We start from the raw sequence: 24,297 nt of genomic DNA, 5'->3' as shown, positions 1-24,297 counted from the left end.
CAAACCAGCTGGGAGGTGCGTGCATGCACAGTGCAGGTTAGTTTGTCTGGGTCTCGTGTGCCCGCACAAAATATCTCTGCGTGCCACCTGTGGGACACGTGCTATAGGTTCGCATCACGGCTCTAAACAAATATTGGTTAGAAGAATTCCCCCCTCCAACTTCGCCTGGTGGTCCCCCATCCAACCAGCCTGATCCTTAAGTTTATTTTCCTTTGAAAGAGCTTCACCTGTTGGTTTGTTGCTTCGAATTATAATAGGGCTGTAGAGAAGTGGGGATAACATAATTTCCCAGCCTTTTCCAACAACTTTTATGATATCCCAGTCAAAACCAGTAAAAAAAGGGTATCCACCCTTGGCAACTTTTAAGACTGGTGGACTTCAACTCCCAGAATTCCCCATGGCTGGCTGAGGAATTCTGGGAATTGAAGTCCACCACGCTTCAAGTTGCCAAGGTGGGAGACCCCTGCATTAGAGAAGGGCTGAGAAGCCAGGCTTCCAAGTCTCCTTCAGCCAAAAGACTTATGGAGTGAGTGCTTCTGTTTTGCCTACCTCACAGGGTTGTTGTGAGAATAAGTGGGATGCTTGTTGGGGTGGGGAGAAAAGAGCAATAAATAATTATTCAACGAATGCATATAAAGAAACTTCCTTTTCACCCAGGAACACACACCCATAGCCTTCCCACCCCCCCTGCTCTTCCTTGTGGATCGTTCCGATTAGGGCTTCGTCCACCCCTTTTAAAAAGTTCATAATGGAACCGTCCAGTTCCTCCTCTTCGCTCCCCCTTGAACAGTCTGTCCCCCCCCCAGATCCTCCCGCATGGGACAGTCTGCCTCCCCCCCCCCGCATCTGCTCGAATGGAAGAGTCTGGCCTAACTCCTCCCCCTCCGGTTTTGTCTTTCTCCCCTTCGCCCTTCCTTTGGCACTGGTTAACTTTCGGCCCTTCTTAAAAAAGTGTCAAACTTCGAATGACCAATTATCTTCCCCGTCCCCGGATTTATTACCACCTTTTCCGGCTGACTTCCGGCAAGTGTTGACATTCCCTCGCCTAACACGATTGGCCGAAGGCTTGACGTACAACGCAAGCAAAGGCAGGGTCACTTCCCATCGCCTCATACAAGACGGTAGCCAATCGCCTTTGGATTTTGCTATAGTCGACGAGCTGATTGGGTACCCGTCTTCCAGACACTTTCCGCTCTGGCCATTCGTACTGGCCGGCGTCTCTCGACGGAACCAATCAGAACCCAGGAGAAAAGGAGGAGGAGGAGGAGGAGGTGAAGTTTAGTTGCCGCCGGCGCTGCCATTTTGTGCTGAGGTTTGTGAGGGGCCGGACCGGGCGGGTGGAAGAAGCGGGCGGCGGGGGAAAGTGCGTGATGGAGGGACTCAGGTCGCGGAGGCCTGCATCCAAAGCGGAAGTTTTGGCTTTCTGCCTCGATTTAAGACCAATATTTTCTGAAACTAAGACTGAGGGCGCACATAGAATAGAAACACGCCCACAGCCATACATTCCACACAAGCTCACACAACCATGGCCTCTGCTCGTACAGAGTTCGGCTGGTATATTACACAAACATACAAACACACACACTATCTATAGATAGATACAGAAATATAGAGATGCATGCACACACACCTCATGGCCTCTGATCGAACAAAGTTCTGGTATATTACACACACATATATACTATTTCTATAGATACAGTGATAGATATATAGATACATACATATGCACACATGCATAAACCATGGCCTCTGCTTGTCCAAGTTCTGATATATGACACACACATGCATATACATACAATCTCTATAGATAGATGAGATTAAATGATATGATATAGATTAAATGTCGTGTGGTGTATGTGTGTATATATATGATACATACATGTATGTGTGTATATGTGTGTGGTATATACACACCACACGCATGGCCTCTGCTCATACAAAGTTCTGATATATTACATACACACACTTATAAATACTATACACACAAATAAATACACATACACAGACATACCCCAATTACAGAACAACCTGTTTATTATACCTATATTTTCCTGGTATCTCCTGCAAACAGTGGTGGCAGCTTCTTCCACAGAGTTAGGATCACTGAAAATCAGTGCTTGAAGAGGCTGAAGAGATTCACCAAGCAAAACTTAATTGTCTTCGATCAATAGAATCTCTGGGCTATTTTTCCCCCTTCTGGTGAATTGTCCATTGATGTTCGATTTTGGTGGTTTAGAGCCAACTGACCCTTCCTTCTTTGCTCCCCTGCTCAGCTCCAGCCACCATGGTGAAACTTTTCATCGGCAACCTTCCCCGGGAAGCCACCGAGCAGGAAATCCGCTCCCTTTTCGAGCAGTACGGCCGAGTCCTGGAGTGTGACATCGTCAAGAATTATGGGTTTGTGCACATTGAAGACAAGACGGCCGCCGAGGACGCCATCCGCAACCTGCACCACTACAAGCTGCACGGCGTCTGCATCAACGTCGAAGCCAGCAAAAACAAGAGCAAGGCTTCCACCAAGCTGCACGTGGGCAACATCAGCACCAGCTGCACGAACCTGGAGCTGCGGTCCAAGTTTGAGGAATACGGCCCCGTGCTTGAGTGTGATATCGTGAAAGATTATGCCTTTGTGCACATGGAAAGAGCTGAGGATGCCGTCGAGGCCATCAGAGGCCTCGACAACACAGAATTCCAAGGTGGGAAGTGGGGCTAGGGTGGGGCGTGGAAGCTGGAAGCCAAACTTTTCCCCCCTTCTGGCTTTCCTCCCCAAGAGGAGGTTATTTTCAGAGCTCCAAGATTCAACTGGGGGAAAAAGACTTAAAATTCAAAGGCTTTCCAGATTTGTAGGTTATCCACCTTGTTCCTCTACTTCATTAGAGCGGAAAGGAGAAAGGGCATATTTATTGTCCTTGCTTTTTTAAAAACCTATTAGAAGAAGCAACACCATAGAAATTGTCTGTACTTACACCTTCCGTTGATTTTATTGATAAAAAATATGCAGGGTGGTTGATCCAAGTTTCAATTAGTGGTTGGCGTCATGTGATGCTTGGCCTTGGGGTATTTTGAGCAGAGTTTATTGAGTAAACCATAGTTGTCTGGACTTGCATGGGGTGCCAAGCCATCTTCAACCGTCTATAATGACTAGATTCAGGCAACCTAGTCTGAATATCTGGCTCAGGAAATCAGGAGTCCAGACAGTTCAATTGAATATATAGGTTTTATTGCACGCTAAAGCTCTCTACAAGAATCTGAGCTATTAACAGTCAAAGCAAGTAGGCGGTAGATAAGAGTCAATCAAATTCAAATGGGCTGGCTTTATATCTGTTTTGGGCGTGAAGGGACTAGAGACTGATGACGCATTTGACTCCTCCCTCGGGCTCAGCCTGGTCATCTCCCACACGAGACCACATCCTGGCTTAGAAACATGAGGGCAGTTAGCTGGTGAGATATTGAGGTATATCAATCAGTTTTTCGTGGCCTCTCTGACAAAAGAGTGGATCTTGATCCTAATCTCCTTTTCTTCCCTGCTCCCATTTCCTGTCTGTTCATTAATAAATGTGTGGAAAGACTTCCATGCTTCTTGTATTCCCACGGCCTTTGTACTCCTGTCTGGTGTTCCCTGTAGCCAACATTACCCAGCCTTCTCCATCCCGGACCCTCAACCACCCTTCTCTCCATTGATCTCCTGTTGCTTTTGGATTGACCCTCCACCTTGCTGTGATTTGATGCCTTCTTTCCTCCTCTGCTGTTTCCTAATACCCTTCATTTAAGCATCTAAACAATTAAGGGAAATACTTCCTTGGTTTAGCTAGTGCATTTATGTACCTTTCTGCTAATAGCATTTTATGAAATCTCATTGATTTGATACAAGTCTCAAATGCAGGTAATCCTTGACTTACAACAGTTTGTTTAGTGACCATTCAGAGTTACAATGGCATTGAAAATGTGATCTGTGACCTTCCACACTTAAACAACCATTGTAGCATCCCCATTGTCATGTGATCGAAATTCAGATGCCTGGGAACTGACTCATTTCTGCAGTCTCCCAAAGTCATGTGGTCCCTTTTTGCGACCTTACAAACTAAGTCAAAGGGGAAGCCAGAATCACTTAACAACCGAGTTATTAATTTAACAACTGCAACGATTCCCTTAAAAAAAGTGGCAAGGGAAGTCGTAAAATGGGGCGACATTGATTTAACAAATGATTCACGTAGCAACAAAAAAATTGGGCTCAATTTGTGGCCGTAAGTTGAGGATTACCTATATGCTCTATTGTTGAATTTCAGAAGTGAAACAACAATATCGGTATTTAAAAACAAAGTCTTTTAATGATCCAGGATAGAGTCTGATTCTCTAGATGTCTGAAGTAGATGGAGAAAGTGATATGAGCGGCATTTGGTTTTTCTCTCTTTCCTCGGTCTCTTTGATTACAATGGATGAAGAAAGCACAGGCAGGGACCTGGACTGGTGTTTGTGTTTGTAGCTCCATCCCTCAGGAGCACCAGGTCTCCAAGGACTGTTCCACAGAATAAAGGGAAGGTGCCTGAATCCTGCCACATCAGCCTGCAAACGAGTAAGGCCAGGGCACTGCCATGCCTCCCGAAGAGTCAAACTGGAGAAGGAAGGAAGAACAGTGGGAAAATAAACCTCAAAACGGTTTAGCTTAAGTATAAGAATCAATCCTTTAAAATTCAGCAACTCTGATTGTTTCAGAGTTCCTAGAAAACACAGGAAGCTGCATGACCCCCACGGGTGTCTCGGAAGTAAATCGCATTCTGGCCAACAGGTTTTGATTTGCAATTCACTCATTTGCTTTGTGGGCCTACCAAAATATTTTCAGGGCTTAGTGGCCAGCATCAAATTAGAGAGACGAGTGAAACATACCTTAAAAGTGGGTAGAATCGGTTTCTCGCTGTCAAAACGGTTCATTTCGTGAGTATAACTCGCTGGTCACTCCGGACCAGAAGAGGCATTGGGTCCTCAAACAGCTGTTGGCTTCCCTCTTTGACCCACTGAGTCAGTGGATGATTTCCTGGTTTTTTTTTTTATTTATATAAAAATAACTGAGCTGCTGTGCTTTTGCTTTGAATTGTCTTTAACAAATCTTTATAGCTGCCCTTCTTGCGTCTGTTTCTTCAAGGCAAACGAATGCGCGTGCAGTTGTCCACCAGCCGTCTCAGGACCGCGCCCGGGATGGGATACAAGAGTGGCTGCTACCGGTGTGGGAAGGAGGGTCACTGGTCTAAAGAGTGCCCAGTAGACCGCACGGGGCAAGTGGCTGAGTTGACCGAACCTTATAGCGAGCAATACGGAATGGTGCGCACCCCGTACCCTACAGGCTACGGGGATCCCATGTATTACGATGACCCCTATGGAATGGTGGATTACTATAAACGGTATCGCGCGAGAAATGCTGCGGCCTATGGGGCCTCTGCATACGACACTTATGCGGAGCACACCATGGCCCAGTATTCCCAGTACGCCCAGTACTCGCAAGCCACAGCCATGGCCAGTCGCCTCTCTACCACCTTAGACCCCTACGAGAGGCCCCTGCTGCCAACCTCAGGAACTGCAGCCGCGGTAGCCGTCGCTGCTATGGCCGCGACGTCCTCCTTTTACACCCGGGATAGAAGCCCTCTGCGTCGCTCGGCCGCTGCGGCTTCCACCGCTGGAGACGTGTACGGATACGAGCGCGTTCAGCTGTCTCCCGTCTCGCGAGCCTCTCTCTACGATGTCCAGCGTTTCGGGCGGGATGCAGGCGCGGACAGGTTGCGATACTCCGCGTATTGAGTCTTGAGGTGAGAGTGTTTTTTTCATGAGTGGCTTGGAGGAGGAGGAGGAGGAGGGGGATGGCGCATTGGTGTGTCGCTGCTGGTGAGACGGGGGGACCTGCCTGAGGCTGGGTGGGTCTTCGGAGGAAACCTGCCGGTATCTGCAGCTCTTAAGCCGTAGCAGCCGAGGAACGGACCAGGCTGCTTGGTGGGGAGAGATGAAATTGAGAGAGACCACCATAGACCGGGGCAAACCATGCCAATTAGGAACGTTACCTTGCTATAAACATGGTTCTGCAATCTTCCAAAACGAGAGTGGTTCAGAGTGTCCCAGAGAGCCAAACCGACATGCCATGTCCAGGACATCTCACTTTGCTTCACACAAAGGATTTACTTCTAGGCACTACTAACCTTGGCCATTTCAGAGTTTCCCGGAATATTAGTTCCCAAATGAGTTTTGTTCCTACTGACTTGTGTGCTTCGTTGCAGTCAGATTCAGGGAAGTCTTGCCCAAGAACAGTGGATTCCGCTGTCGTATTCCTAAAATCCTGACTAAGCTTGCCCCGTTGTTATTTTTCTCCTTCCTCTTCTCTTCCCATTGTCCCCTATATTGCAATCTGCTCTCAGCACTGTGGGTGCCTCGTTCCTTCCTCCTTGCCTGTTTCCCACTAGGCAACCGTAAAACTTGAAATTAGGGTGCAGCAACTACACTCCTACAAATAGAAGATGGAGTGGCTTTTAACCAAAGCTGCTTAGAAATCGAAGAGCAAGTTTGGATTACACAAGATGCCCCAGTGTGTAGGGGATGCCCTGTTTTTTGGTGGCCCTTCCGAAAATGCCTACCAATTGAAGGGATAAAGATGCAATTTTGGCACTTTGTTACTTGAATCAGTCAATCCAGACCATTTTCTCCTACCAGTGGCTGAACCAGGTGCTTTATGAGCAGAAGTGCAATTCCCATCCGTGAAATGGTGGACCTCTTCATTTCGCCACTTCTGCAAATATGTCCTAATTCTTTCACTGATGCTTGTGGGCCTCAGCAGACATTCTGGTGGAGAAATTCCTTTTGTTCACGATGCTTCGATTGCTTTGTTTTTGTCCTATCCTCAAGCCTGTGATTTATTTTCACTGGGTGACACCCCTCACCCCCACGGTTGAATTCTGCTGAAAGATAATATTCTTTTCTCCTTCCAAATGGCTCATAAATTCTGTTCCCTTCTTTTTTTAAAAGAAAAGAAAAACATTCCAGTTATTCTCATCCCTTGAGAAATTCTTAGCGTTACTTTCTTCCGGGTGTTTGGTGGCCTTTCACGTTATTTTACACATTTTTCCTATGACCGAGCAACAAATGTTTATTTGCAGTCCTTTCCCAACAGTTCCAAAGAGTAGATTCCTTTCCCCTGCAGTAGTTAAAATACTTCCTACAGCGTTTTCACTGGGTTTTCTCTCACTGTCCCGTAATATCCGTCTCCCTGAGAAGAGCCATCATTAGACTGACTTTCATCCAAAAATGTAATTTTGTGCGCTTTGAAGGTTGGGGAAGGTGAGTAGCCAGTGTTGAATAGTCCACTGATTCACTTTGATTTGCCACTGAGAGGAACAATCAACGTTTTGTGATTTTTGTGGCATTTTTGGTGAAAAGTTGACCAGGATTACAGGTAGTCCTTGATTTACAGCCATTCATTTAATGACCAGAGTTACGACAGCACTGAGAAAAGTGACTTACTACCAGTTTTCACGCTTAGGACCGTTGTCCTATCCTCATGGTCACATGATCAGACTTTGTGTGCTTGGCAACCACCTGTGTTTACGATGGTTGTCGGCACCCTGGAATTGTCATGGGACCTTCTTACAAGTAGAGTCAACGGGGAAGCTGGTTTAGTTTTTTTGCCGCTTTCATGTTTTAACAACTGTAGTGTGTAAGGATTCCAGGGATTGCCGTAATTAAATCAGCCTCGAGCCAAGTTTCAAAAGTATCCAGAAGATTTATTAGGAGCAACATGTCCAGCATTAACCGGAATGAAGCCAACTCTGACACAAATAATTTATGGTCTCCCCTGGGTGTACCATCAAGGGGTAGGTGTCATCAATCACATTCTCCAATGAAGGATTTTCCCCAGGCAGAAGGTCAGGTGCCTAGGCTACAATCTTTTTAAGATATGCGTGGAATGTACTTCTGGTTTATATTTGGCGATCTGCTCCTTCAGTTTTCCCCCCACTCCTGCTTATGGCAACTGGGAAACAAGCATAGGAATGTTTTAGGAGTTGACATAGTGATTCATTTAGCAGCCAGGTCAAATACTCATCTCTTAATGTCTGTTTTGAAATGAATGTTTTATTTTAAGCTTGAAAATAACACCTTCCTGCCCTGCCTTCCTCCTGAAGATGGTCCATAGTCCCAGGGAGGAAGAGATCCTTCCAGAACAGGTGCAAAAAAAGCGGTTAATATTCTGACAATCTTTCCCCTCCTGCCTCCAATCAAATACACTTCCCGCTTAATTTCCCACCTGAGTTAAAGCTATAAGGCATAGATCTCCAAGCTTTGGCCACTGGCTGGGGAATTCTGGGAGTTGGAGTCCCCAAGTCTGAAGAGTTGCCGAGGTTGGAAGACCCTTGCTCTAAGGAATGTGGGTGGGCTCAGCCACGGAAAGTGCCATTTTCCTTTCCTTTTCTAGGCAGCCCCCAGCACTGAGCCTGCAAATGAACTGTGTCTTTTATTTTTCAGGTAGGCTATTTGAGGGCTGGACATCGGGTTCCTGCGGCGCGTTCACGTCAAAGCTATGCCAGGCTTCAGGAAGTGTCGATTTTGTGTTTAGCATGGTCTCGCTAATGGACATTCTGTGTCTCTGCAATGCTTAGTGACAACTAATAGTCCGGTCCCCGTTCTGTTTTAAAGGAAACAACACGTTCCTCCTCTCCCCCCCCTCCCCCCAGGCATTATTGGTAAGAGGGGAGGGGACGGCTGTAGGGATTGGGGAGAGAAGGTTGTTGATAACTGGCCTTGTGCCCTTGGCTTTGGTCGAGCTCAGTCTAACTTCGAGCATAGACAGAGGGACCCCCAGAATAAACAAGAGACAAATACGTGGCCTTCCAAGGCTAACTTTGAGCCAATTCGTTCCAGTTCGATTTTGCAATTTCTCCTCCCCTGTGTAGGCTCAATTTTGGAATAAAATAATTCCAGTTCCTTCTTTTTTTCTATTATGAGAAGACATTGTCATATTTGGTAGATGCCTGCGTTTGGACTGTAGAAAGCTTTCCTTTTGCTATGGATATTATTAACCTGTGACTTTTTGTTCTTTTGAAATTGACATTTCTCTCCTTTTTCCCCCTTCTCCAATAAAATAAAACATTTTTAACAGATCCTTGAAAGTGTCTGCGTTGTGCAATTCAGGTTTGAAAGGACGAGCTCGCCTATTGTCAACATGCTTTGCAATTTTGCAGCCGAGTAAAATGGGCTGCTGGGAAGAATGTGATCCTTTTCAAGAGCCAGAAGCTTAAAAGTTTATTTTCCTGGGTTAGGATTCATTTTCATTTAGAATTAGGCTTTTTTGAGGTTTTTTTTTTAGATTATGTAAAATGTTTCATAATTCAAACTTCACAAACTAGATTTGAGCTCTTGCTGCTTGGTTTTTATCCCTCAGTTTCTGCACATGTGAAGATTTCTCCAAAATGTCTACTTTTGAAAGGAAAAATCAGCTTAGCTTCAGTCATATTAAAGTGTTAGAGGAGTTTATCTCAATTTTGGCAACTTTAAGACTCATTGATTTCAAGTCCCAGGATTTCCCAGACAGATAGTCCATTCGTCTTAAACTTGCCAAGGTATTAGGCATGTTTGCTGTCTTGAGGTACTTATAAAATTAATGAAGGTGGGCTATTAAATAAATAATGAGCACTTAACCAAGTGAACTGGGTTTAGCCAACCAAGCAGGTAACCAAGTTTACCACTAATCTGCCATCGAGGACCTGTATACTCCATGAGTCAAAAAAAAAAAAAAAGCTGTGAAAATACAGACCCCTCACATCCCGGACATAAACTGTTTCAACTCCTACCCTCAAAATGATGCTATAAAGCACTACGCACCAGAACAACTAGACACAAAAACAGTATTTTCCCCAAACACCATCACTGCTAAACAACTAATTCCCTCAACACCGTCCAACTATTTAGAAAGTCTGCACTACTATTTCTATTAATCCTCCCATCCTTCCTTTCACCCATCCCCTCCCACTTATGACTGTACGACCTTTTTGTTTGTATCCTTACGATTATTATTGACTTCCCCAGTATGATTTGATTGCTTATTGTACCCTATGACTATTATTAAGTGTTGTACCTTATGATTTTTCATGGATATATCTCTTCTTTTATGTACACTGAGAGCATTTGCACCAAGACAAATTCCTTGTGTGTCCAATCACACTTGGCCAATAAAGAATTCTATTCTATTTCTATTCCTATTCTATTCTTTTCTATTCTATTCCTTCCAACATCTATTCTATTCTATTCTATTCTATTCTATTCTATTCTATTCTATTCTATTCTATTCTAGTTAACTTGCCAATGCAACTGTCTTGAACTGACTCAATTCAGTGGAAGGGCAAACCCATTACACCCCAAAAGGGAGACGGGGCAATGTGGGTACAGAAATAAAACAAGGCTATGAGACTTTGCCCAACCAATATGGATGTCTGAGCCAGGGGTCTCCAACCTTGGCAACTTTAAGACCTGTGGACTTCAACTCCCAGAATTCCTCAGGTTGGGAGACACCTGGTCTAAGGCACATTCACCTTTAAGAAAGAGGCCACTGCTTTAAAACCATGAGGACCAAAAATAGCCAATCGCCTTGGGACTTTGCTAAAGACGTTGAGCTGATTGGGTACCCGTCTTCTAGACACTTTCCGCTTTGGCCATTTGTACTCCCCGGCGTCACTCGACGGAACCAATCAGAACCCAACGGAAAAGGAGCAGGAGGCGGGCCAAGACCTTGGAGGAGGAGGAGGAGGAGGTGAAGTTTGGTTGCCGCCGCCGCTGCCATTTTGTGCTGAGGGGTGCCGCCGAGGTTTGTGAGAGGCCGGGCTGGGCGGGTGGAAAAAGCGGGCGGCGGGGGAAAGTGCGTGGTGGAGGGACGCAGCTCGCGGAGGCTTTGGCCTTCTGCCTCGATTTAAGACCAATATTTTCTGAAACTAAGACTGAGGGCGCACATAGAATAGAAACACGCCCACAGCCATACACTCCACACACGGATACACAACCATGGCCTCTGCTCGTACAGAGTTCGGCTGGTATATTACACAAACACACAAATATGCATTCTATCTATCTATCTATCTATCTATCTATCTATCTATCTATCTATCTATCTATCTATCTATCTATCTATCTATTATCTATCTATCTAATCTATCTTTATCTATTCATAGGTACACACACCACACATCACGGCTTTTGCTCATACAAAATTCAGCTGGTATATTACACACAAACATACACAGATGCATACTCGCTAAATGTGTGTGTGTGTGTATGTGTATATATGTATATCTATGTATATATGTACATACACGTAGAAAGATTGATATAGAAATATAGAGAAAAATACTTATACAGACGTACACACACCCACACAAACACCATGGCCTCTGCTCAAACAAAGTTCTGGTATATTACACACATACATACTGTGTCTCTCTCCATAGATAGATATAGCAATATAGATACATATATATATATACACACACATACACTCACATGCATACCCCACACATAACCCACACATCACGGCTAGTAGATAGGTAGATACTGGTAAATAGATACCGATGGATGGATGTAGAAATATAGAGATAAATACTTATACACACACGCATACAAACACCCAAACACCATGGCTTCTGCTCATACAAAGTTGTTCTGGCATATTACATATACATACATACTATCTCTCTTTGTCTATATAGATTAGATATACAGATACATATATGTACACATAAACACACACTACAAATATGGCCTCTGCTGGGTCAAGGTTCTGCTGATATATTATACATATACATACATGCTATCTCTCTCTGTCCACTTATATATAGATTAGATATGGATATATAGATACATACATATAAGCACGCACACACCGCACACATCCTGGCCTCTGCTCGTATAAATTTGTGCTGGTATTATTACACACACACTTATAAATACTATACACACATATATACATACACGCACACTCTCCACTTAGAGAATAACCTGTGTATTTTACATGTATTTTCCTGGTATCTCCTGCATGCTCATAAGAGATTTGTGGACAATTTAGGATTCTGATTGCATACTGTGCTAAATCAGATGGTTTTTTTTAACAGTGGTGGCAGCTTCTTCCACAGAGTTAGGATCACTGAAAATCAGTGCTTGAAGAGGCTGAAGAGATTCACCAAGCAAAACTTAATTGTCTTCGATCAATAGAATCTCCGGGCCGTTTTTCCCCCTGCTGCTGAATTGTCCATTCCTGTTTGATTTTGGTGGTTTAGAGCCAACTAACCCTTCCTTCTTTGCTCCCCTGCTCAGCTCCAGCCACCATGGTGAAACTTTTCATCGGCAACCTTCCCCGGGAAGCCACCGAGCAGGAAATCCGCTCCCTTTTCGAACAGTACGGCCGAGTCCTGGAGTGTGACATCATCAAGAATTATGGGTTTGTGCACATTGAAGACAAGACGGCCGCCGAGGACGCCATCCGCAACCTGCACCACTACAAGCTGCACGGCGTCTGCATCAACGTCGAAGCCAGCAAAAACAAGAGCAAGGCTTCCACCAAGCTGCACGTGGGCAACATCAGCACCAGCTGCACGAACCTGGAGCTGCGGTCCAAGTTTGAGGAATACGGCCCCGTGCTTGAGTGTGATATCGTGAAAGATTATGCCTTTGTGCACATGGAAAGAGCTGAGGATGCTGTCGAGGCCATCAGAGGCCTCGACAACACAGAATTCCAAGGTGGGAAGTGGGGCTAGGGTGGGGCGTGGAAGCTGGAAGCCAAACTTTCCCCCCTTCTGGCTTTCCTCCCCAAGAGGAGGTTATTTTCAGAGCTCCCAAGGGTCATGGTGGGGGGGTGGGGCACAGCTGGTAATGTCTACTAATTCACTTCCATCCTTGAGTCAGATAGCTGATGCCAGTTACAGATAGTCCATGATTTACAATAGTTCATTTAGTGACTGTCCAAAGTTACAACAGCACTGAAAAAAGTGACTTACGGCGGTTTTTCACACTTAATGACCACTGCAGCATCCCCGTGGTCATGTGATCCAAATTCAAATAGCACTAGCACTTAGACTTATATACTGCTTCACAGTCCTCTCTAAGCAGTTTACAGACTCAGCCTCTTGCCCCCAACAATCCGGATCTTTGTTTTATCAACCTCGGAAAGACGGAATACGTCATCCTTGAGACGGTCAGTATCGAACTGCTTGCCAGTCTGCAGAATTAGCCTGCACTACTTCATTCTAACCACTATACCAGTACAGCCCCTCCTTCCTTGGCAATCACCTTTTGGGGATCTGACAAGCAAAGTCATGGCGAAGCTAGATTCATTTAACAACAGTGCTACTAACAGCTGCAGTGATTCACTTAACTGCTGTGGCGAGGAAGGTTGTAAAATGGGACTGCATTCCCTTAACAAATGTCTCACAATTTTGGGTTCAATTTTGTTTGTAAGTCATGGACTACCTGTATTTGGTTGCAAGGTAGATGCAACCAAAAAATGCAAGGTTGCATTTTTGTATTTCAGTAAAGATATGATTTGCTGCTTGATAGAAAGGAGATAACAGTTTCGTCCAACTAGGGATTGAAAAGGTTAGGAATAATTTTGTATGAGAGTTTTGAGGCCCGTAAGATTAATAATCATTCTTTTTACTACGGTAATATCCTTTCTATTCATTGAATGCTTAATGGAATGCTGTTATGATTGGAGACTGGCGTCATGTGATGCTTGGCCTTGGGGTATTTTGAGCAGAGTTTATTGAGTAAACCATAGTTGTCTGGACTTGCATGGGGTGCCAAGCCACCTTCAACCGTCTATAATGACTAGATTCAGGCAACCTAGTCTGAATATCTGGCTCAGGAAATCAGGAGTCCAGACAGTTCAATTGAATATATAGGTTTTATTGCACGCTAAAGCTCTCTACAAGAATCTGAGCTATTAACAGTCAAAGCAAGTAGGCGGTAGATAGGAGTCAATCGAATTCAAATGGGCTGGCTTTATATCTGTTTTGGGCCTGAAGGGACTAGAGACTGATGACGCATTTGACTCCTCCCTCGGGCTCAGCCTGGTCATCTCCCACACGAGACCACATCCTGGCTTAGAAACATGAGGGCAGTTAGCTGGTGAGATATTGAGGTATATCAATCAGTTTTTCGTGGCCTCTCTGACAAAAGAGTGGATCTTGATCCTAATCTCCTTTTCTTCCCTGCTCCCATTTCCTGTCCATTAATAAATGTGTGGAAAGGCTTCCATGCTTCTTGTATTCCCACGGCCTTTGTACTCCTGTCTGGTGTTCCCTGTAGCCAACATTACCCAGCCTTCTCCATCCCGGACCCTCAACCACCCTTCTCTCCATTGATCTCCTGTTGCTTTTGGATTGACCCTCCACCTTGCTGTGATTTGATGCCTTCTTTCCTCCTCCTCCGCTGTTTCCTAATGCCCTGCATTTAGATTTTCTTCAAGTCAATTTGCTTTTTTAAAATTTCTGTCACAGAAGTTGCAGAATTGAAAGCACTTTCTGCCCAGGTTGTTAACCGTTAATGTTTAGCACCCTAATAGGGTTGGGGTCAGCTGTTAAATATCCACAACAGAGGTTGATGCAAATGCATTAAAACAAAACAAACTTTGGCTGTATTTTAGGAAAAATCCCACCCACCCCGATATGTTTACTTGAGGTGGCATTTGTAGGTGACACATAGTGGCAGTTTCTTAATGTTTCCTACTGGTTAGCACAAATATTATTATTTCAAGGACTTTGATCATTTCATTTTCCTTTCATTTACCTGGAAGATTCTTGAGTATAGTTTGATGATGGAGTGATCAGGAGACGGATTGGTGGCAGTCTAGAAATGGGCTTGAGGCTGGTTCATTGGAAATTCTGCAAAATTTATTTAATCAATTTATATGGCCATCCCACTGAGCAGCACAGTAGCCTACAGGTGAAGACATTCACCTCCCACTTGGAAATTTGAGAGTTCAGTCCTAGGTAGCAACAGATGTTTATCAGAACGCAAAGAGAAAAATACCTGCTGTGATCTCGGCTTAGGCATTAGGAAGGGCATCTGGCCAGCTCCATTCCCACTCCGATCAAAGAGATTAGAGTCGTAGAAAGGGGGGGAAATGGCCACTCCACTAAAATTTCGCATTTTATGACCCTGTAATTCCTTAATTGGGCTAAAATTGACAAGTCAAAAAATCCTCAGTGCAATAAGAATAAAAACATAGCATTCTGTTATGATGAATTAAGGAGCTGAACAATTAAGGAAAATGCTTCCTTGGCCTAGCTAGTGCATTAGTAACACTTTTTCTTTTGCTAATAGCATTTTATGAAGTCTCACTGATTTGATATAGACCAGTATCAAATGCAGGTAATCCTTGACTTACAACAGTTTGTTTAGTGACCATTCAGAGTTACAATGGCATTGGAAAAAGTGACCATGACCATTTTTCACATGACCGTTGTGACCTCCCATTGGTCATGTGATCAAAATTCAGATGCTTGGAAATCGATTCACATTTCTGCAACCTCATGCGATCCCTTCTTGCGACCTTACAAACTAAGTCAAAGGGGAAGCCAGAATCACTTAACAACTGAGTTATTAATTTAACAACTGCAACGATTCCCTTAACAAATGTGGCAAGGGAAGTCGTAAAATGGGGCGACATTGACTTAACAAATGTTTCACGTAGCAACAAAAAAATTGGGCTCAATTTGTGACTGTAAGTTGAGGATTACCTATATGCTCTATTGTTGAATTTCAGAACTGAAACAACAATATCGGTATTTAAAAACAAAGTCTTTTAATGATCCAGGATAGAGTCTGATTCTCTAGATGTCTGAAGTAGATGGAGAAAGTGATATGAGCGGCATTTGGTTTTTCTCTCTTTCCTCGGTCTCTTTGATTACAATGGATGAAGAAAGCACAGGCAGGGACCTGGACTGGTGTTTGTGTTTGTAGCTCCATCCCTCAGGAGCACCAGGTCTCCAAGGACTGTTCCACAGAATAAAGGGAAGGTGCCTGAATCCTGCCACATCAGCCTGCAAACGAGTAAGGCCAGGGCACTGCCATGCCTCCCGAAGAGTCAAACTGGAGAAGGAAGGAAGAACAGTGGGAAAATAAACCTCAAAACGGTTTAGCTTAAGTATAAGAATCAATCCTTTAAAATTCAGCAACTCTGATTGTTTCAGAGTTCCTAGAAAACACAGGAAGCTGCATGACCCCCACGGGTGTCTCGGAAGTAAATCACATTCTGGCCAACAGGTTTTGATTTGCAATTCACTCATTTGCTTTGTGGGCCTACCAAAATATTTTCAGGGCTTAGTGGCCAGCATCAAATTAGAGAGACGAATGAAACATACTTTAAAAGTGGGTAGAATCGGTTTCTCGCTGTCAAAACGGTTCATTTCGTGAGTATAACTCGCTGGTCACTCCGGACCAGAAGAGGCATTGGGTCCTCAAACAGCTGTTGGCTTCCCTCTTTGACCCACTGAGTCAGTGGATGATTTCCTGGTTTGTTTTTTTATTTATATAAAAATAACTGAGCTGCTGTGCTTTTGCTTTGAATTGTCTTTAACAAATCTTTATAGCTGCCCTTCTTGCGTCTGTTTCTTCAAGGCAAACGAATGCGCGTGCAGTTGTCCACCAGCCGTCTCAGGACCGCGCCCGGGATGGGAGACAAGAGTGGCTGCTACCGGTGTGGGAAGGAGGGTCACTGGTCTAAAGAGTGCCCGGTAGACCGCACGGGGCAAGTGGCTGAGTTGACCGAACCTTATAGCGAGCAATACGGAATGGTGCGCACCCCGTACCCTACAGGCTACGGGGATCCCATGTATTACGATGACCCCTATGGAATGGTGGATTACTATAAACGGTATCGCGCGAGAAACGCTGCGGCCTATGGGGCCTCTGCATACGACACTTATGCGGAGCACACCATGGCCCAGTATTCCCAGTACGCCCAGTACTCGCAAGCCACAGCCATGGCCAGTCGCCTCTCTACCACCTTAGACCCCTACGAGAGGCCCCTGCTGCCAACCTCGGGAACTGCAGCCGCGGTAGCCGTCGCTGCTGTGGCCGCGACGTCCTCCTTTTACACCCGGGATAGAAGCCCTCTGCGTCGCTCGGCCGCTGCGGCTTCCACCGCTGGAGACGTGTACGGATACGAGCGCGTTCAGCTGTCTCCCGTCTCGCGATCCTCTCTCTACGATGTCCAGCGTTTCGGGCGGGATGCAGGCGCGGACAGGTTGCGATACTCCGCGTATTGAGTCTCGAGGTGAGAGTGTTTTTTCATGAGTGGCTTGGAGGAGGAGGAGGAGGAGGGAGGAGGAGGGGGATGGCGCATTGGTGTGTCGCTGCTGGTGAGACGGGGGGACCTGCCTGAGGCTGGGTGGGTCTTCGGAGGAAACCTGCCGGTATCTGCAGCTCTTAAGCCGTAGCAGCCGAGGAACGGACCAGGCTGCTTGGTGGGGAGAGATGAAATTGAGAGAGACCACCATAGACCGGGACAAACCATGCCAATTAGGAACGTCACCTTGCTATAAACATGGTTCTGCAATCTTCCAAAACGAGAGTGGTTCAGAGTGTCCCAGAGAGCCAAACTGACATGCCATGTCCAGGACATCTCACTTTGCTTCACACAAAGGATTTACTTCTAGGCACTACCAACCTTGGCCATTTCAGAGTTTCCCGGAATATTAGTTCCCAAATGACTTTTGTTCCTACTGACTTGTGTGCTTCGTTGCAGTCAGATTCAGGGAAATCTTGCCCAAGAACAGTGGATTCCGCTGTCGTATTCCTAAAATCCTGACTAAGCTTGCCCCGTTGTTATTTTTCTCCTTCCTCTTCTCTTCCCATTGTCCCCTATATTGCAATCTGCTCTCAGCACTGTGGGTGCCTCGTTCCTTCCTCCTTGCCTGTTTCCCACTAGGCAACCGTAAAACTTGAAATTAGGGTGCAGCAACTACACCCCTACAAATAGAAGATGGAATGGCTTTTAACCAAAGCTGCTTAGAAATCGAAGAGCAAGTTTGGATTACACAAGATGCCCCAGTGTGTAGTCTCTTGAACCCCACCTGGGCCTGAAAGAAGTTCCATTTTGACTTTTCTGGTGGCCCTTCCGAAAATGCCTACCAATTGAAGGGATAAAGATGCAAATTTGGCACTTTGTTACTTGAATCAGTCAATCCAGACCATTTTCTCCTACCAGTGGCTGAACCAGGTGCTTTACGAGCAGAAGTGCAATTCCCATCCGTGAAATGGTGGACCTCTTCATTTCGCCACTTCTGCAAATATGTCCTAATTCTTAAAAATTAACTGAAGCTTGTGGGCCTCAGCACACATTCTGGTGGAGAAATTCCTTTTGTTCACGATGCTTCGATTGCTTTGTTTTTGTCCTATCCTTAAGCCTGTGATTTATTTTCACTGGGTGACACCCCTCACCCCCACGGTTGAATTCTGCTGAAAGATAATATTCTTTTCTCCTTCCAAATGGCTCATAAATTCTGTTCCCTTCTTTTTTTAAAAGAAAAGAAAAACATTCCAGTTATTCTCATCCCTTGAGAAATTCTTAGCGTTACTTTCTTCCGGGTGTTTGGTGGCCTTTCACGTTATTTTACACATTTTTCCTATGACCGAGCAACAAATGTTTATTTGCAGTCCTTTCCCAACAGTTCCAAAGAGTAGATTCCTTTCCCCTGCAGTAGTTAAAATACTTCCTACAGCGTTTTCACTGGGTTTTCTCTCACTGTCCCGTAATATCCGTCTCCCTGAGAAGAGCCATCATTAGACTGACTTTCATCCAAAAATGTAATTTTGTGCGCTTTGAAGGTTGGGGAAGGTGAGTAGCCAGTGCTGAATATCCGACTGGTTGCCCTAGAAACATCTAATACAGGAGGGAACATTCGCACTCTGAGGCGTGCTAGTCAAACGGGAAGGTACTCGTCTCTTAACGTCTGTGTTGAAATGAATGTTTTATTTTAAGCTTGAAAATAACACCTTCCTGCCCTGCCTTCCTCCTGAAGATGGTCCATAGTCCCAGGGAGGAAGAGATCCTTCCAGAACAGGTGCAAAAAAAGCGGTTAATATTCTGACAATCTTTCCCCTCCTGCCTCCAATCAAATACACTTCCCGCTTAATTTCCCACCTGAGTTAAAGCTCTAAGGCAGGGGTCCCCAACCGCCGGTCCGCGGACCGGTACCGGGCCGCGGAACAAGCCTTACCGGGCCGCTGGTTGTTGGTAAAAAAGCGCTTCCGGTGAGCTTTTCCGGGTAGAAAGCTCACCGGAAGCGCTTTTTCGTCAAAAAAGATGGCGGCACCAGCGCTTCCGGTGAGCTTTTCCGGGTAGAAAGCCATTTCTACCCGAAAAAGCTCACCGGAAGCGCTGGCGCCGCCATCTTTTTACGAAACAGCGCTTCCGGTGACGTCACCGGAAGCGCCTTTTCATCATAAAAGATGGCGGCGCCCAGTTGACGCCGGTACCGGGCCGCGGCGCCCAGCTGATGCCGGAACTGGGCCGCGGCGTCGAAAAGGTTGGGGATCCCTGCTCTAAGGCATAGATCTCCAAGCTTTGGCCACTGGCTGGGGAATTCTGGGAGTTGGAGTCCCCAAGTCTGAAGAGTTGCCGAGGTTGGAAGACCCTTGCTCTAAGGAATGTGGGTGGGCTCAGCCATGGAAAGTGCCATTTTCCTTTCCTTTTCTAGGCAGCCCCCAGCACTGAGCCTGCAAATGAACTGTGTCTTTTATTTTTCAGGTAGGCTATTTGAGGGCTGGACATCGGGTTCCTGCGGCGCGTTCACGTCAAAGCTATGCCAGGCTTCACGAAGTGTCGATTTTGTGTTTAGCATGGTCTCGCTAATGGACATTCTGTGTCTCTGCAATGCTTAGTGACAACTAACAGTCCGGTCCCCGTTCTGTTTTAAAGGAAACAACATGTTCCTCCTCTCCCCCCCTCCCCCCAGGCATTATTGGTAAGAGGGGAGGGGACGGCTGTAGGGATTGGGGAGAGAAGGTTGTTGATAACTGGCCTTGTGCCCTTGGCTTTGGTCGAGCTCAGTCTAACTTCGAGCATAGACAGAGGGACCCCCAGAATAAACAAGAGACAAATACGTGGCCTTCCAAGGCTAACTTTGAGCCAATTCGTTCCAGTTCGATTTTGCAATTTCTCCTCCCCTGTGTAGGCTCAATTTTGGAATAAAATAATTCCAGTTCCTTCTTTTTTTCTATTATGAGAAGACATTGTCATATTTGATAGTTGCCTGCGTTTGGACTGTAGAAAGCTTTCCTTTTGCTATGGATATTATTAACCTGTGACTTTTTGTTCTTTTGAAATTGACATTTCTCTCCTTTTTTCCCCCTTCTCCAATAAAATAAAACATTTGTAACAGATCCTTGAAAGTGTCTGCGTTGTGCAATTCAGGTTTGAAAGGATGAGCTCGCCTATTGTCAACACGTTTTACAATTTTGCAGCTGAGTAGAGTGTGATCCTTTTCAAAAGCCAGAAGCTCAAAAAGTTTATTTTCCCGGGTTAGGATTCATTTCCATTTAGAATTAGGCTTTTTTGAGGGGTTGTTTTTTTGACAGGAAAAGAATATTTCATATTTCAAACTGCACAAACTAGATTTCAGTTCTTGCTTCTGGATTTTGTCCTTCAGTTTCTGCACATGTGAAGATTTCTCCAAGGGAAAAATCAGCTTAGCTTCAATCATATTAAAGTGTTAGAGGAGTTTATCTCAGTTTTGGCAACTTTAAGGCGCGTGGACTTCTATTCCCAGTATTTCCCAGAGAACTGCGCTGGCTGGGGAATTTTATGAGTTGAAGTCCATTCATCTTAAACTTGCCACAGTATTAGACATGTTTGCTACCTTGAGTTACTTAATAAAGGTGGACTGTTAATTAAATACATGAGTACTTCTCCAAATGAACTGGGATTAGCCGACCATCAACCAGGTAAGCAATGTTACCACTGATCACAGTTGACTCGCCATTGCAACTACTGTGTCTTGACCTGACTCAATTCAGTGGAACCCATTGAACCCCAAGAGGGAGACAGGGCAACGTGGATAGAGAAATAAAGCAAAGCTATGAGACTTGGCCCAACCAATATGGGTGTTTAAGCCATACCTTTAAAAAGAGGCCACTGCTTTCAAACCATGGGAAACAGAAACATGTTTTTAATGAAAGACAAAACTCAGCAAACACAAATTGGCAAAGGTCATAAGCACCAACTGCCGTTTTGCTATTCTTCCTGGGGATATTTTGCAGGGTGTCGGCTTAGTCTCCAATCACCTGTCTAATCTGTGTATCTCCAGCTCATCCTTGAACCTAAGGAAAAACTCGTTTCACTTTTCCATCAAAATGATTTTAACTTGACACTTGCCTCCATTGTTCTCAGCCTCCTAAATGGGGCGTGGGGGGGAGACATAACGGAGGGCGGAAAGAGTTGTCTGACTGTGCTTCCAAGGCACCAGACAGTGAAGCCAATCTAAGAAAGAGGGGAAAGTCTTCCTGAGCGCTTCCTCTGGACCGCTTTCCTCAAAACTACAGCCCGACGCTCCTGCTGCAGCCAATAAAGCATCTCCACTATGTCCCTCTCCATTTTGTCTTGGTACGGGCGACCCTTGAAAGTCACTATATCATTGAAGGCATCGTTGATATGTTTCAGAATCAAGCGGAGTTCGAAGTTGTACTGGTCCAACTCGGACTGCAATTGGCTTCTTAGGTTTGACTCTTGCCTTCTGGTGGCAAATGCGCCAAGCTCCTTGCTGAACAAGCGGTTGGGGTCCGAAGCAGTCTGCTCAAACTCTTCTATTTCAGCCAGCAGGAGCTCCCTATCCTGGATAAACTGGGCAGCGACTTCCCAAGAATTCAGCATGTCTGGAAGCAGTAAGTAATACTGGTTGGAGCTGTACTTAATGGCCATATCTAGCCTTTCCCGTTCAGAGAAATGAAGGACAGTCCATAGTCTTTCCAACCTCCTCTGTAGGACATTGAACTCTTCAAACCGGTCACTAGTAGAACTTCCCAGGCCCTCCAACCGGGTGCTGCTGACATTCCACAATCCGGTGCGAAACAATTTCTGAGACTGAAGCTCTGCAGCTTTGAGCTGTTTCCTCTTCACTTTCTGCTTCTTCACTTCATCCTCGTTTAACACAGCCTGCATGTCTCTCTCCTTCCCTTCTTTACTGTCTTCTTCAGGGTTGTACAAATGAAATATGACCGGCAGATAGTCAGCGGTGTTGTTGCTGATGTATTTAAAGTAATCGTCGATGTTAAATGTGGCTTTCCACCATTTGAGCCAAGATGCGTATTCTTTTGAAGCCAGCTTCTTCTTGGTTAGATTTGGGGGTTGGGGTGCCTCAACCATTTCCTCTGGGACGAACGGCCCATCTGGGAGGATTTGACTCAGCTCTGTATTAATGATCTGCTCACTTTTTCTCTTTGTCAGCGTTGAGGAAGCAAAGCAGGAGTCGTGAGGCAGGTTTGTGGCAGGACATTCTATCAAGGATCCTTGGTCGAACTTCAGGTGCTCTTTAGGAATCGTATTCATCAGTTCCTTGTAGATCTCCTTGACTTCTTCTCCTGTAGAAAGGTTTGCGTCCAGTATCTTCATGGTAGCAGGAGTTATCTCTCCCAGGAGGTGGTTGTAGATCGGTAAAGACCTATCCATCGTCACATTTTCCAAATAGTGTCTTTCAGACACCTGGAGATCAGCTGTCTTCACCACCATCCTATCGTGGATTCTGACATTCACCGTCGCTGCCTGAGGATGCGAGGCTGGGGCGGCGATGATGGTGTTTCTTCGCTTTGTCTCAAAACGCTCTTCCTCGTGCAGGGACTTGAGCATTCTCTGCAAGTGCAGCTGGCGATTCTCGTTGGCTTTGCTCCATGTCAACGCTCTAATGAGGGGAGGGAGATCTAAATCGTCTTGCTCGCCTTTCCACTCAGTGTTCTCCAAGTGGGAGCCCCGGACCAGCCTCTGAAGGTCTTCGGCTAGGGCTGCTGGACCCTTCAGTTCGCCTACTTCGGGGGATTCGGGGCAGCGACAAAGCAGATCGGGGCTGATCCGGCGAGGGATCAAATGGATGCCAAGTTCATCAGCTAAAAGCTTCCCTACCCTCATATTGGGCAGAGACTGGCACTTGAGAAGGACAGAAGTGGCTGGGAGAATCTGAGGCCTAGACCAGCTGCGTGAACCCACATGAGGACAAGGTGGTGTGATGGCAACGCAGGCCATTTGCTGCAGGAAATTGGCTTTCCTGGCCGTGGGTAGATTCAACTTCTTTATTTTGCTCATGTCCAGCAAGGGTAACTCCTCCAGCTCTTTCAAATCCTGGGCTACTTTTTCTTTCTCCGTCAACATATGGGGCCGGATGTAACTGATGAAGTAAGAGATGGTGATGCCCAGGCGGTTGCCCAAGGAATGGGTGGTCATGGGGCCAAAAGGGCTGGAGGGTTTGGTTGGCGAATCGGTCGGGCGGTCCACCTGCCTCTTCATCTCCCACACCAGGCGCTGGCGCACGGCCACCACGTTGAGGAACTTGGAGCAATCCAGAGCCAGCTGGGCCGAGAAGCGGATGAGGTTGGCACAATCAGTGAAGATGTGCCGCAGCCGGCAGCACTCCATGAGGCCCAAATAGTGGCGGAAGAGATGCTGGCACACCAGGCCGAGGTAGGTCAAGAGATGCTGGTACAGCTCCCGGTTTGTGTCGGGGCTGAAGGCCGGGTCGTGCAGCAGGTGCTGGAGGTCCTTGTGGGCGTGCTTGACCTCGGTCAGGATGATATCCTGGAAGGTCCGCAGGTGCTGAGGGTGGGCGTTGGCCTCCTGAGGGCCCGGCTTCAAGCGGGCCTTCACCAGCTGCATCAGGGCCGAGAGCGAGATGGGCACCGGCAGCTCCTCCTCCTCTGGCGGGCCCAGAGAAGGGCCGGACAGGGAAGGCTTGAGTCGGGAAAAAGTGGTGGGGAAGAGCGAGAGCGGCGTCAGGATGCGCTTATACTGCTCGCGCAGCTGGTGCATCCACTTCCCCGTGTCCTCCAGCGGGTACAGCGACCGCCTGGGAGGCGACACTCTCGACGCCATGGCTGGCTTTCGGCGTCGCCTTGACAACCGAGCGGTCCAGCGCCCAAAACCGTCCGTGCGGAACGTTAAAACCCTTGCGCCCAAGTTCCGCTCGCGATTTCCACTGCGCATGTCCGCCTCTTACAACCAAGCCGGTGAGCGCGGCAGGGCTTTCCGGTTAGCGCAAAGGTTTGTCACCTTCAAAGCGGTCCGGGTAGGCCATTTTT

The 24,297-nt window shown here is 46.2% G+C and overlaps 3 protein-coding genes across 3 annotated transcripts; 2 read left to right on the top strand and 1 right to left on the bottom strand.

The window, feature by feature from the left end:
* Positions 1–1,211: 1,211 nt before the first annotated feature.
* On the top strand, positions 1,212–9,131 carry LOC148129505 (RNA-binding protein 4B-like). The gene is made up of 3 exons (XM_087943442.1): positions 1,212–1,312; positions 2,274–2,696; positions 5,141–9,131. The coding sequence occupies exons 2-3, from the start codon at positions 2,285–2,287 to the stop codon at positions 5,788–5,790; spliced, it is 1,062 nt and encodes a 353-aa protein (XP_087799568.1). The 5' UTR covers positions 1,212–1,312; positions 2,274–2,284; the 3' UTR covers positions 5,791–9,131.
* Positions 9,132–10,708: 1,577 nt separating this feature from the next.
* Positions 10,709–20,400, top strand: LOC113428744 (RNA-binding protein 4B-like). The gene is made up of 4 exons (XM_026691280.2): positions 10,709–10,831; positions 12,331–12,753; positions 16,633–17,290; positions 19,766–20,400. The coding sequence occupies exons 2-3, from the start codon at positions 12,342–12,344 to the stop codon at positions 17,280–17,282; spliced, it is 1,062 nt and encodes a 353-aa protein (XP_026547065.2). The 5' UTR covers positions 10,709–10,831; positions 12,331–12,341; the 3' UTR covers positions 17,283–17,290; positions 19,766–20,400.
* Positions 20,401–21,165: 765 nt separating this feature from the next.
* CCDC87 (coiled-coil domain containing 87) lies at positions 21,166–24,139 on the bottom strand. The gene has a single exon (XM_026685407.2). The coding sequence runs from the start codon at positions 24,089–24,091 to the stop codon at positions 21,497–21,499; it is 2,595 nt and encodes an 864-aa protein (XP_026541192.2). The 5' UTR covers positions 24,092–24,139; the 3' UTR covers positions 21,166–21,496.
* Between the last annotated feature and the right edge of the window lie 158 nt (positions 24,140–24,297).

The sequence above is a fragment of the Notechis scutatus genome, chromosome 14, assembly GCF_049901735.1.
Source record: "Notechis scutatus isolate UNSWTSFEM ecotype Mainland chromosome 14, rNotScu1.2, whole genome shotgun sequence".
In the NCBI taxonomy this organism is placed as follows: Eukaryota; Metazoa; Chordata; class Lepidosauria; order Squamata; family Elapidae; genus Notechis; species Notechis scutatus.
This window is presented reverse-complemented; position numbering and strand designations above follow the sequence as displayed.

What these genes read in the sequence shown, in the direction of transcription:
- LOC148129505 (XM_087943442.1), top strand. Translation starts at nt 2,285, where the DNA reads ATGGTGAAACTTTTCATCGGCAACCTTCCCCGGGAAGCCACCGAGCAG. An exon ending in CGACAACACAGAATTCCAAG is followed by an intron (nt 2,697 to 5,140) that starts GTGGGAAGTGGG and finishes TGTTTCTTCAAG; the next exon opens with GCAAACGAATGCGCGTGCAG.
- CCDC87 (XM_026685407.2), bottom strand. Translation starts at nt 24,091, where the DNA reads ATGGCGTCGAGAGTGTCGCCTCCCAGGCGGTCGCTGTACCCGCTGGAG.
- LOC113428744 (XM_026691280.2), top strand. Translation starts at nt 12,342, where the DNA reads ATGGTGAAACTTTTCATCGGCAACCTTCCCCGGGAAGCCACCGAGCAG. An exon ending in CGACAACACAGAATTCCAAG is followed by an intron (nt 12,754 to 16,632) that starts GTGGGAAGTGGG and finishes TGTTTCTTCAAG; the next exon opens with GCAAACGAATGCGCGTGCAG.